A 12,948-nucleotide genomic window follows, 5' to 3' on the forward strand; every position below is an offset into this window, starting at 1 on the left:
ATGTGATGCATCGCATGTCCTTCAAGGACGAATATTAAGGATCTCACTATTTTCCTTTATATTAAGTTTTTAGCTTTCATAATATGTTGCAGTACCATGCGTTGCATTACTTTGCCAAAAAAACCCATAACACCATATCCCAAAAATCCCAAACACCCACTATAAAAGAAAGAAATGGAAATTGTGAGTTTATTCAATATTTATTCAGTTTTAAAAACATAAGTTGTTTTATAGAACTTGCGGACAAATTGCAGCGCAAGTCCGATAGTATAAGTTCCAGTTCCGAAAATGCCCTTTCAACGCTGACTTGTGATGCGGGAACACAATGTATGACCTTTGCCAGTTCATATAAGCGGGGATATATGTATTTCTTTTCTTCCCAATAATCCATAATATTCGCATTAATGTCAATTGGCTTCGGACAATAATTGTTGATTTCGTTTATGGCAAGCTGAACATCATTTTCCTCCTCTTCATCTGACTCCTCATTGCCTGAAGCAACCTCAATCGAATTGAGGAAATCATTTAGTAATGAGCAAGTACTTTGTGACGCGCTCGAAAATTGGCTTGTGGAAGGCTGGTCAAATTCATGCGCAGTGGGCTCTGGCGAATCTAAGCTTATAGCTGGTAATAGATCGTCCTGCAATTAACAGTGTAAACATAGATTAAAATAATTACGAAAAAAATTGCATTCTACTTTCTTTAAGTTACTTACTTTTTTTGCAATTCCATTTATTTGCCTGTAAAGTTTAGTCAAATGGTTCTTCGCTAGTATTATTTTTAATGGATTTTTAAGCAAAACCCTTCGCATCCTGGGATCCAAATAGATGGCTGAAGTAACCAATTCGTTCGACGTTAAAGCCTCTTCTTTTCTCCCAATTGCCTCTTGTAGTGCTGCACTATGTGAGTTCTTCATGGCTTTAATTGTTAACGTAAGCTCTAACCACATCTTATAGAAATCACCCAGATATAGCTGCTCCATCTGCAGCTTTTGTGTGGAAATATAAATTGGCTGTAACGCTTCGACCAGTTCGTGAATATCTTTCCAATCTGCTTCAGACAGTTGAAGCGACTCACTAACGTGCTTCTTACAGAAAGTTTGGAACAAGAAAAGGCGTTCAAGCATCGTGAAAGTCGAGTTCCACCTTGTAGGAACGTCAAGAAGGGGCTGACGGAAGCCTTCATTTGAAATTAAAAGCCTAAAAAAAAATAACAATTACGTTGGCGTTCGTCGTAAAGGAAATTGGAAATCTTTAACCTTTACATACCTCTAGGTTGGTGTCCGCAGAGCTTTAACCAGCTTGCGAGCCTTCTGAAAAAGAGCATCACTTGCACCAGTTTAAAGGAAATCATTAACTGCAAGCTGAAGTGTGTGAGCAGCACACTTCACTGATGCCATGGAACAAACATTGACCTGAGTCTCCAATTCTTCTTCGTCATCATCGGCGCTATCATCGGAGTCTTCGTTTAGGATCTCAATGGTCTTTATGATATTACGACCGTTATCCGATGTGACGGAATATATTTGACTTTTCGTCAAGCTGAAATCCTCAAGGATGATTTCAATTTCAGCACTGAGATTGGCGCCGGTGTGCTTCTTGTTCAGCTCGATTATTCCAAGTGTGACCACCTTAATGGAATTGTCTTCGTAATACTGAGCATTTACTCCCAAGATGCCTCTGCTGTGCCTTGAAGCAATGTCCACCTTGAGGGAAATTATCTTGTGGGTCATTGCCTTAATGATGGAAGCCTTGACAATTTTATATTTCTCCGCCACATGCTCCATGATATTTCTGGATGTTATGGGACCCATATTCAAACCGGACAAAATTTGGCTTGTCAATTTCTTGAACGGCACAGAGTCCAACACAGCAAATGGCATTTTCTCCCTTGTTACCAGCTGAACACATGCATCCTTGGCTTCATTTGAACCGAAAGTAACCGAATTTTTTTTCTTTTTCTCCACGGGCTCACTTTTTTCTAGTCCCCTCAGTTCGCTCTCGTACTGTAACTTGTGCTCCTCAAGAAGGTAGCGCTTTAAATTGGTTAAATAGTTGCCCTTGAATACGCGCGGCAGATCTTGCAAACGTTCTCATTTGTATCTAGCACAAAATTGAAAAAAAATTTCGGTGAATACTATGTTGCTTGCGGCCCATCACGAAAACTTCACTTTATACCACGCGTTACGAAAGTACACTGCACAAGCAATGCGTTTAGTAAGTTAGTAAGCCTTAACTTGAGACTCTCCAACGATTAAGAGATAACACTGTTATTAATTTAACTGAGACTGGATAGCGCGAGCGATGGATAGAGCGCGAGATAAGAGCTTATTATGCCAACTTCAGTAACGAAGAAGGTGACATAAAGAACTGGAAAAACGGTGCGCAGTGCGAGTAATGAACAACTTATTAATCTTATATTATGAAAGCTAAAAACTAAATATAAAGGAAAATAGTGAGATCCTTAAAATTCGTCCTTGAAGGACATGCGATGCATCACATGAAAGGTATTTTCTCAAGAATCAGGAATATACATACACTCATGATAACAAACCACTCAGTTGGAAGGATAATCAATTTAAGGCATTGCAATTTTTACTTTAAAAGTTATAACAGTTACGGTCTCTGGTTAGAATCGATATTGAATCATAGAACGTGTCAATACTTTCATGGGCCTTTTGCTTTCGATTCCTAGTCAGCTCCTCGATGTCTACATCGTCTTTCTCCGTCCGGAATTGTACCCGTAAAGCCTCGCATAGCCTACTCCGACGGACTTATGATGAAGTCAGTAGAACACTTGCATTCCTGCACAGTACTGGGAAGTTCCCCTCGAGTGTCAGGTGGGTCAGAGCCTCCACTCGGTATATAAAATTATCGACGGACACCCCTACACCCGAGAACTTGATCTTCCAGCCGTTTACTATGTGCACTACTCTATCGGGCCTCTGCGAAAGCTCCACAGAACCACTTCGTTGTGGCAATGGATTGCCTCCATCCAGTAATACCTGACCGAAACTACGACTAGGTCAGGCTTCCGACCTTTCATTCGGGGTCGGTTCTACCGTGGGAGTAGGTGAGCGGCTGGCTACTGTAGTCGCGCCGGCCAGACAGGGCGCTACCACAAGAGAATCCTCTACGGATTGGACTTGGACATAGAACGCGTATTTTTCGCTACTCCCTTAGAGACAGCTCCGCTTTTTGGCCAACATTTGACCTTACATTCGGGACAGTAGTCACTGGTCTTCAGATGGTTGGTCACACAAGCGATGTGAACCTCTTGACACAGCAAGCACGTAATATTTACGCTTCCTACCGCCTGAGCGGATTCCCTGTCGGGCGACCGATCCAATCCCATTCCTGCATAATGTGTTGCCAACTTGCAATCACGAACTTACTACTCCTCAATGTTATATCCGTCAATAATCCGTTCTCATTTTCTACTTCTATACGTTATCATCTATTAAGCAACAAAGCCCAACAATCTTTCCGAAAAAAATAAAAATTACCAGAACTATATCTGAACTCTATGTCTACTCCATCTGAACTCAATGCCTTTCGTTCTTCCAAACCGTAGAGCACTACACATTTGTCGATCTCTCCCTTGAAGCGAAGTCTGGGTCAATCTGACTCCTTCAGACTTCTTCACCATGCGAAACATTCCACTTGAGAGGACATGTTAATACGTACCACGGTCGATACGGACAGACATCTAAATCTCCTAGCTTATCTGTTTTCCAGCTACCGACGATACGCACTATCGCTTCCCTAGGATACTCAAACCAAGAATCGCCTCTCCTCAGCCGTGGCTAAAGAACCACTCGAGTGTTAAGCCTCTATTTTCCAAGCCGTTGCATCGAAACTCAATCTGATCTGGTAGTGAAGATGAACGGGCGACGCAGCATTTCCAACAGGATCAGGTGGTCGACTATCGTCGAGCGCATCCTGCCTTCCAATGCCGGAATCTACTTTTCTTCGCTTGTTCATTTAGGAAAAATTCTACTACAACCCCTTAGACTGCGGTTAACAGGGAATATAACATTCACTCTAGCTATACTCGGACAGTTTCTAAGGGCCTACGGATAGAATTTTGTTGAAAGAGGAAAAAGCCGAAAATAAAACGAGAAGGAACGTGTGAGTCGCTCTGGGGACGCGTACTTATACCCGTACTCAGTCAGTACATATATTTTTCAGCTTATGATTTTGTAGAATTTTAACATTAAAAAAATGAACGAGGCAGAGTGTGCGAGCGAGAAAGAGAATGAGTAGCGGGTCTCTTGCTGAAGGAGGCGGGGGGAAGCAACTGAAAGTACATACATACATCTGATTCAGATTCGACAATCTGGTAGATATGGTCATTCTCTACGATACTGCGTTTTTAGTTTTATCGTATCTTTAAAATTGTGCCTGCCACAGATTTTCGTCCCTTGTGATAGCGGAAGAGGGCGGGGCGACATTGTGAACTACACTTGTAGCAGTGTGGTATCACATGAGTCTGGAAACCAAATTTGGTTGGCTCTAGCGCTTATAGTCTCTGAGATCTAGGCGCTCATCAAGACAGACAGACAGACATGGCTATATTGACTCGGCTATTGATGCTGATCAGATTCGGCAATCTGGTAGGATATGGTCATTCTCTACGATACTGCGTTTTCAGTTTTCGTATCTTTCAAATTGTGCCTGCCACAGATTTTCCTTTGCAAAATTTTGAAATACACTTGTAGCAGTGTGATATCTCATGAGTCTGGAAACCAAATTTGGTTGCTCTAGCTTTTATAGTCTCTGAGATCCAGGCACTCAACAAGACGGACGGACGGACAGACAGACATGGCTATATCGACTCGGCTATTGATGCTGATCAAGAATATATATACTTTATGGGGTCGGAAACGTTTCCTTCTCTGGGTTACACACATCCACTTTTACCACAAATCTAATATACCCCTTAACTCTTTTTGAGTATGGGTATAAAAATTATCTAAAAATATCAGCACATATTACCACTGTACGAAAATGCTTAAAACATAATAAATTGAGTGCCCGCAGTACGCGAAAAGTTCCACTTTTGTCGGGAAAGCATGTGTCAAAACGAATGCAGTATGCAAAACAGCACCTGAATTGGCCCAAAGAAAAATGGAGGAACATTATGTGGTCCGTCGAGAGCAAATGGTTTTGTTTGGTGGAAAAGGCTTCGATCCCATGTAAGAAGACCACCTAATACAAAATACAAGCCCCGATTCACATTTAAAACGAGTAAACATGGAGGAACAAGCATCATGGTATGTGCATGTTTTTCATCCTATGGAACGGGTCCAATATATTGGATCAAGTCGATAATGGATCAAAGTATCTATGTTGATATTCTGGAAAAAGTAATGCTGCCTTATGCAGAATTTAAAATGCCGTTGTTTTGGGTCTTTCAGCAAGACAACGACGCAAAACATGTGACGACCAGCGAAAGCGTCACAAATACATTACATTTATTGCATTTATTACATTCATAACCCAAAATTTCCGTTACACCAGTTACTTATATATAAGAGAACACCAATGAAGACTTAATTAATTAAACATAGAATAAACAACAAAAAACACAGATCCCCCGAATTTTAAATCTACGCGCCAACAATGGGACCAGCAACCCTAACAAACGGCCACACTCCAACATTCAAATCCACGCGCCAACAATGTGACCAGCGATCAGAATAAACATTAAAAGTTTTTTCAATGCCTAATTAATGCAGAATATGAAAAAAGCCGCGAATTCGCTTTGCTTTTCCAGAACGGGGGATTAGGAAATCAACCACAGATAAAAAAATTACGTGTAAGTTGGGAGATATATATAATAAAATTAAATATTATGAACTATTGAAATATATTTCAGGACCGTGCACAAAAATCATGGATGCTAAGAACTGTTTGAAAAAAAATAAATGATGTGAAGAGCTTTTTAGCGCGCACTGTTCTGTAAATATAGTAAATTTCGAATCACAGTTCGGAAGAGGAGAAAAAGTAAAACTGATCTTAATTCGTCTCATTCGTCGTTTTCCTCAAGCGATACCGGTTTGTCTACTGCCACACTCCAACATTCAAATCCACGCGCGAACAGTTTGCCCAGCCCTCAGAACTAAACGGTCACACTAGCAGCTGATCGTGACAACGCGCTAGTGCCAAAGAAGGGAGCCCACAGCTGATCTTTGGCAATAAAAGCAGCCATTCCAGAGCCATCAGCACCATTACATTCTTGGACTGCCAAGGGCTGATTCGCTCCCCAAGGCTTTTGGTAAGCATTGATTGCTGTGGTTAGAATGCATTGATCATCGTGTTAGAGCGTACGATTCCTCTACACAGTAATCTTTGCTGTTTTCTTCTGATTCCTCGTCGGAGTGCATTTTCCTCCGTCTTTCCCCTTCCTACTCGGAGCGCATTATCCTCCGCAAAGCCTTCTCCTCCGCAACGCCTTCTCCTCCGCAACGCCTTCTCTCTGGGAGCGCATTATCCTCCGCACCACATCTCTCTCGGAGCGTACCATCCTACGCCGACCCCGTGTTGCCCCCCTGGAGCGCATTTGCCTCCACGACCGATCTTCACCAGCAACCGTATCCGATCCAGGTTCGTCCTGCACGCTTCGAGTAGCCACCCCGAAGGAAGACCTCGAGACCGAGCCAGTGATCCTCCGGGGAAACCACATTTAACTCTGGAGTGGCCTGCTCAGTCGCCAGATTTGAGCCCGATCGAAAATTATTGGGCTGATGTTAAGAAAGAGGTTGCTTAATCGAAACCAAAGAATAACCAAGCTCTTTGGGAAACCATGGTTTCTCTGCCGCTACTTCAGCAGGGCAGAATAACGAAACCACACGAAGTCTTTACGCTGTACGTGTGCCGACTGCTCTGCCCGAAATTTTTTCCTATGCACAGTGCATATGACGCTGCCGGCCTCTGATCTAAAAAGATTAAAGGTCTCCTTCAAACCGATTGCGAGATATCGGGCTTTAAAGTCCAACTTCATGCTTTGCGCAGTTCAGTTTATTTGTAAGTGCATATTCTCTTTACACATTAAATTTGTAAGAGTTGTGAGGAATTATATCCTCACACGCATGGACCCTAAGGGGTTAAGGTCTATCCGGGTGTCCGGATAACGGCGAATTGCCGGGGAGGGTCTCGCTCAAGGGAGGGGCAACGGAGAGAGAGCCGCGATCGGAGGGCGCTACCAGGGAGAGTAAAGGAGCACGGAAGAGAGGCGGGATAATGGGATCGGGCCGGCAGTGGTCCAGCGCATGACCTTTTATGGACATGCGATCACGCCACCAGCGGGGTCCCGTTGCGAAGCAAGTGGAAGGCAGAAGAGAGGCGGGATAGTGAGATCGGGCCGGCAGTGGTCCAGCGCATGACCATTTATGGCCATGCGATCACGCCACCGGTTGGGTCCCGTTACGAAGCAAGTGGAGAGCATCAGACGAGCCGATGGAAAATACCGCCGACGACTGGAGGAAAGTCCCGTTGTTGCCAGGCAGCAACGATGCGGCCGTGCGCTAAGAAGGAAATAAAAGGAGGCGCGCGACAGCGGCTCGAGAGAGTCAAGTGCGGAGAGTGCAAGTACGTGTGACGGCGAATATCGAGGAAAGTCAGAAAGTTATCCAAAAAGCGTCAAGAGAAAGGACCTGGTGTACCGCTCGCTCAACGAAAGGATCCAGTGAGAGCGAACGTGGATCATGTACAAAGAAGCCAACCAAGTCTTTCTGCTTTGTCCCCCGGGCAAATTCGTTGCAGCGAACCCACCGGCCGCCAAGTACGCCAAGCGCACACAAGGCGGACAAACCGGTTCGTTACAACTGGCGCCCAACGTGGGGCCTGGTGACAAAGTAAGATCGATTTAGGGAGGGGCAAAGGAGAAAGAGAGACTCAGAATAATGAGAGAGAGCGAAGTGAGAGGCTCAGGCAAAGCCCCGTTAGGCGGAACGATGGACACGGACCCCAGGAATATAAAAAGGGGAGCGCGTCCGTCAATCGGCTCTTTTTGCACACGTGTCAAATAAAAAAAGGAAAAAAGACAAGGTTAAGATGAGGCAGCACATGGCGAGATATTTGGCGGAGCAACGGAGCTTGATGCGACGGGGATATTATGCCTCGTTGTCCCGGAGCCAGCGACGAGCGAATCGGCTCTTGCGTGATGGCGAAGGGCAACGGAGGGAGGCGTCCCCTGAGCTGCAGCTCCTTGCGTCCCCACTGATCTCATCGGAAGGGTCAGTGGGAGCCACAGGGTCGCCGTTGGTGTCTCCTGGGGCCAGCGAAGCCGACAGCGATGTGGTGATGACAAGCTGGGAGCCGGCCCCCAAGAAGGCTCGACCAGTGGCGAAGCGGCCAGCGAAGCGGCCCTCAACAGAGGCGGAGGAGCGACCGACGGATCGCGCTGGAAGCAGCAAAGGAGGCGCTGCGACAGCGGCAGGTCTGGGAGGACGCGCGGGCGCTGGCGAAGAGTCTGAAGGCCACGCAGGAGGCGGAGCAAGCGGCCGAGGAGGCCAAGGAAAAGGCCCGGCGGGAGGCGGAGGAGCACCACCGGAAGTGTGTGCTGGAAAAGGTGGCGGCCGAATTGCGAGAGAAGGAGCGGCGGAGGGCCGAGGAGAAGAGCCGCGAGGAAGAGGCAAGGCGGGGCGCAGAGGAGGAGGGTCGGTGGCAGCCGTCCCCTCCGACGCCGGGGCCCGAGAGCCGAGGCCAGGCCACGGCAGAAGAAGAGTGGCAGGAGCGACTACGTCGGGCGGAAGAGGAGGAGGAGGGCCTGTGGCAGCCTTCCCCTACGACACCAGAGCCCGAAGACCGTGGCCAGGCCGCGCCGGACGAGGAGGAGGAGGAGCTGTGGCAGCGACGGCCGCGGACCGAGGAAGAGGCGAGGTTCCCCGAAGGAGGACGGGGGCCCCAAGCCTCGTCCCAGCAATAGCGGCCGGGAGCGGACGCCTCGTTGCAGCAGCAGCAACACCAGTGGCAGGGACCACAAGGCGCGGTGATCGGGCCGTATAACGTAGGAGGCAGATGGCGGTGCGGGGAGGAATGGTGTGGCACCACCAAATCCTCCACATCACCTGGGCATCGGGGGCCGGCACCTAGGGAGCCGGAGGTTCCGGAAGAAGCGCGGGTGTGGGAGGAGACGCCGGCCCGACGGAGCAATGGCCGCGACCCAAGGGGGCGGTCGGCGGCAGCGGAGCCAGCAGCGGAACCGGCAGCGGCGAGCGCGACGGCAGAGTCGGCAGCGGAGCCAGCGACGGCGAGCGCGGCGGCAGAGTCGGCGGTGGCAGCGGACACGGCAGCGGAGCCAGCCGCGAGCGCGGCGGCAGAATCGGCGGCGGCAGCGGAACCAGCGACAGCGAACTCGGCAGCGGCGGGAGTAAGCTCACCTGATCCCTGGGAGCGGGGTCCGTGGCAGTGGCCCGCGCCGGAAGCCAGGCGCACAAATCCGAGGCCGGAGCGGCAGTTGTCGTGTCCGGCGGAGCGGGAGAGACCGCGGGCGCCCATGCAGCGCCAGGCGTCGTGGCCACAGGCACAGCTAGAGGCGGAGGGCCCACGCTGGCAGCCCGTGAGATGGGAGGAGTGGCCAGGGGCGGTGGAGCGCGTCCTGACTCGAACGAGGTTCACCTCGAGGCGCATCAAGCGGCTGGTGAATGACGGAGGGGTCCGGTACCGAGTGACGGTGTCCCGGGACCACCAGGAGGTGTTCCGAGAAGCTGGGGCTCAGTAAGAATGTAATAAAGAACAGATTGAAAAAAAACAAACAGAAAACAGTCTATCCGGGTTGTCCGGATAACCGGATAACGGCGAATTGCCTGGGAGAGTCTCGCTCAAGGGAGTGGCAACGGAGAGAGAGCCGCGATCAGAGGGCACTACCAGGGAGAGTAAAGGAGCGCGGAAGAGAGGCGGGATAATGGAATCGGGCCGGCAGTGGTCCAGCGCATGACCTTTTATGGACATGCGATCACGCCACCAGCGGGGTCCCGTTGCGAAGCAAGTGGAAGGCAGAAGAGAGGCGGGATAGTGAGATCGGGCCGGCAGTGGTCCAGCGCATGACCATTTATGGCCATGCGATCACGCCACCGGTTGGGTCCCGTTACGAAGCAGGTGGAGAGCATCAGACGAGCCGATGGAAAATACCGCCGACGACTGGAGGAAAGTCCCGTTGTTGCCAGGCAGCAACGATGCGGCCGTGCGCTAAGAAGGAAATAAAAGGAGGCGCGCGACAGCGGCTCGAGAGAGTCAAGTGCGGAGAGTGCAAGTACGTGTGACGGCGAATATCGAGGAAAGTCAGAAAGTTATCCAAAAAGCGTCAAGAGAAAGGACCTGGTGTACCGCTCGCTCAACGAAAGGATCCAGTGAGAGCGAACGTGGATCATGTACAAAGAAGCCAACCAAGTCTTTCTGCTTTGTCCCCCGGGCAACACCCAAATTCGTTGCAGCGAACCCACCGGCCGCTGAGTACGCCAAGCGCACACAAGGCGGACAAACCGGTTCGTTACAGAGTACATCTTCGATTTCACTCTTATCGCAAAACTGTTGCTGCAATAACTAATAACCTTATAATAAATGAAAGAGAGCTAGCAAATATCTAGTGCCTGTAAAATTTAGATTTGCTTTTGAGCGATGTTCTAATGTCACGTAACGCCAGAAAAATACCATTTAGTCTTTTTGTGTCTGCGCTATTGATTGTGACGACTCACAATTTTGGTATGTTATAAGTAGTTATAGGGTTAGTAGGTTAGCTCAGGGACACCGTGAGGATTTATTATGAAGTTTTTGTTATATTTGGCTAAGTTTTCACTAGGGAATTATCTTGTTTTGTATTTTTATTAAGCATTTAGGAGAGTAATTATGAAGTCTTGGGTTATATTATTAAGTTTATAATTTTCCATTATTATTTTCTAAGTTATATTGTAAGATGAAATTCTGAAGTCATAATTTAAGTTCGCGGCCCACGGTAGCCAGCAGCAGAGCAGAGCAGAGAAATCCAGAAACAGAGCAGCAGAGCAGAGCGAGCAGAGAACCAGCAGCAGAACAGAGAGAGCGATGACGCGAGCAGAGAGCCAGCAGCCGAACAGAGAGAGCGCAATCGCCAGGCAGAGCTCGACTCAGGAGTTAGTTTTTGGCAACCAAGCGGACAAGTCGCGATCGCGGCGAAAAAGGTCCCAAGTCAGTGGGCAGAGACGCACGAGGATCACAACGAGGACAAGGCGCCGGGCGAGGGAGTCACCCAGAACCATAAGCTCTAGAGGATCGGGTAAGCGAGGCTGCCAGTAATTTAAAAATATTTTAGCTGCCTGCATTCCCAAGTCAGGTGCAATTGGCGTTCATAATTGCTCGTCATTCCTCTTTTCAGGTTTTTATTTTTTGAGACGAGTGTGTCTGTAATCTAGTCATGAATTTAAGACATTTGTATTGGCTTTTGTTGTATTTATTTATTATTCATAGTAATATTTGTAATGGTTTTTAATAAAGATATAGTACAAAATGTAAGTGTTTGATTATAGTAATTAAAATTTTTTTATTTATAAGAAAAAATGAGGGGTAGGTTTGCAGTTCAGCTGCAACAAAGTCATAGTCAAAATCAAAATCCAGCGACCTCTATCGCTGTTGGCGGGCGAAATGGCGTCGAGCCATGTCCACCTTAGCCTGCTGGAACTTAGAGCACCCCTTGTAGGCGCTTATGTGCTGGCCTGAGCAATTTGCACATGTAGGGGGGGTATCCCTTGGTTTTCTGCAAGTTGTGGTGCAGTGCTGTCCAGCACATTTCATGCAGACGTATGGGCGGATGCAATAGGCGTGCGTATGACCATATGACTGGCACTGGTGGCATTGAGCTGGGGTAAGAGACTTATAATGCTTGCTGACCATGACTTTTCTGTCGTCAATCCGTGTCATTCCAAGGATTTCTTGTTGGTAACGATTTGAGTCAGGGGACAGCACTAACTCAAAGGTTTTAACCGGGTGTGGGCCACTCAGGTCGTGCATTGGTGATAAATCGCTACTGTATATCACGGTGTGATCTTTCTCCGCGAATCCCCTCCTGATCCAGTCATTATTGACTTCATTCAAAGAGCTTTTTATGCAAATGACTTGGACCAGTACTTGGACTTGGATCCCCTTTTCACGGCTTAGTCTGGTGCGAATAGGCAGGGACGTAGGAAATACAATTTCGACGCTAAAACAGGAATAAAAGAAACAAAACTAAAACAATGTGTTCCTGTGTAACAGGGTACATTTCACCCTTTCCCCCTCCCAAAGTGCAAGCCGGTAAGTGTGGTCGCCCACCGTTGGAGGCACCGCTGGGCTGGTCGCAGGACATTACCGCGCCAGACCGCGGGCTCCCAAACGGCGCGTGCCTGTGTCCGGAACGGGTGCTTCCTAGGTACTACCAGGGGCACTCGAGTCGGAGCAGACAGGGGCGGCTACACTGCCAGAAGGCGCCTCCGCTAACCACCGGATGACCGGTGTCGATCAGGTTCCCTTTTCGCCCATACGCCCACCTTTCCACACAGCCTTACCTCAGCCTTCGAAAAGACTACCTTACAACAAAATACGATTCGGCTGCATCACGAAACTGCTTCATTGACGAAAACTGAATTGCGGCAATACTATTTTGCAATTCTCGATGCTGTATACCTGATCTAACATATCTTATAACAGCTGCTTCACTAAGCTTGTACCGCACGCCAAGGGCGGACATCCGGAAACAGTACTCCTTTACTGTTTCCTTTGATCGTCTGGTTTCATTGGCCATATTGAAGTAAACTTCGGCCTCATCTGGGTTAGAGCCAAACTCGTCTCTTATAGCTGCAGCGAATTCACTCCATGTGGTGCGTAGAACCGGCGAAGAGTCGAGCCACATCTTAGCGGGACCCTTAAGCCGCGTATGAATAGCGAGCAAAAGAAACTTCTCGTCCCATTGGTAAGCCTCAACTACCTTGTTGAC

General features: G+C 48.1%; 1 protein-coding gene across 1 annotated transcript; it reads left to right on the top strand.

The window, feature by feature from the left end:
* Window positions 1–8,057: 8,057 nt before the first annotated feature.
* On the top strand, window positions 8,058–9,726 carry LOC121404734 (caldesmon-like). The gene is made up of 3 exons (XM_041594889.1): window positions 8,058–8,239; window positions 8,337–8,885; window positions 9,099–9,726. The coding sequence occupies exons 1-3, from the start codon at window positions 8,058–8,060 to the stop codon at window positions 9,724–9,726; spliced, it is 1,359 nt and encodes a 452-aa protein (XP_041450823.1).
* Window positions 9,727–12,948: the final 3,222 nt, after the last annotated feature.

Source organism: Drosophila obscura, unplaced genomic scaffold (assembly GCF_018151105.1).
Source record: "Drosophila obscura isolate BZ-5 IFL unplaced genomic scaffold, ASM1815110v1 contig_39, whole genome shotgun sequence".
Classification (NCBI taxonomy): domain Eukaryota; kingdom Metazoa; phylum Arthropoda; class Insecta; order Diptera; family Drosophilidae; genus Drosophila; species Drosophila obscura.

Coding starts and splice junctions, on each gene's coding strand:
- LOC121404734 (XM_041594889.1), top strand. CDS start 8,058: ATGAGGCAGCACATGGCGAGATATTTGGCGGAGCAACGGAGCTTGATG. Junction 8,240..8,336: donor CCACTGATCTCATCGGAAGG/GTCAGTGGGAGC, acceptor GCCCCCAAGAAG/GCTCGACCAGTGGCGAAGCG. Junction 8,886..9,098: donor CGGACCGAGGAAGAGGCGAG/GTTCCCCGAAGG, acceptor GCCGGCACCTAG/GGAGCCGGAGGTTCCGGAAG.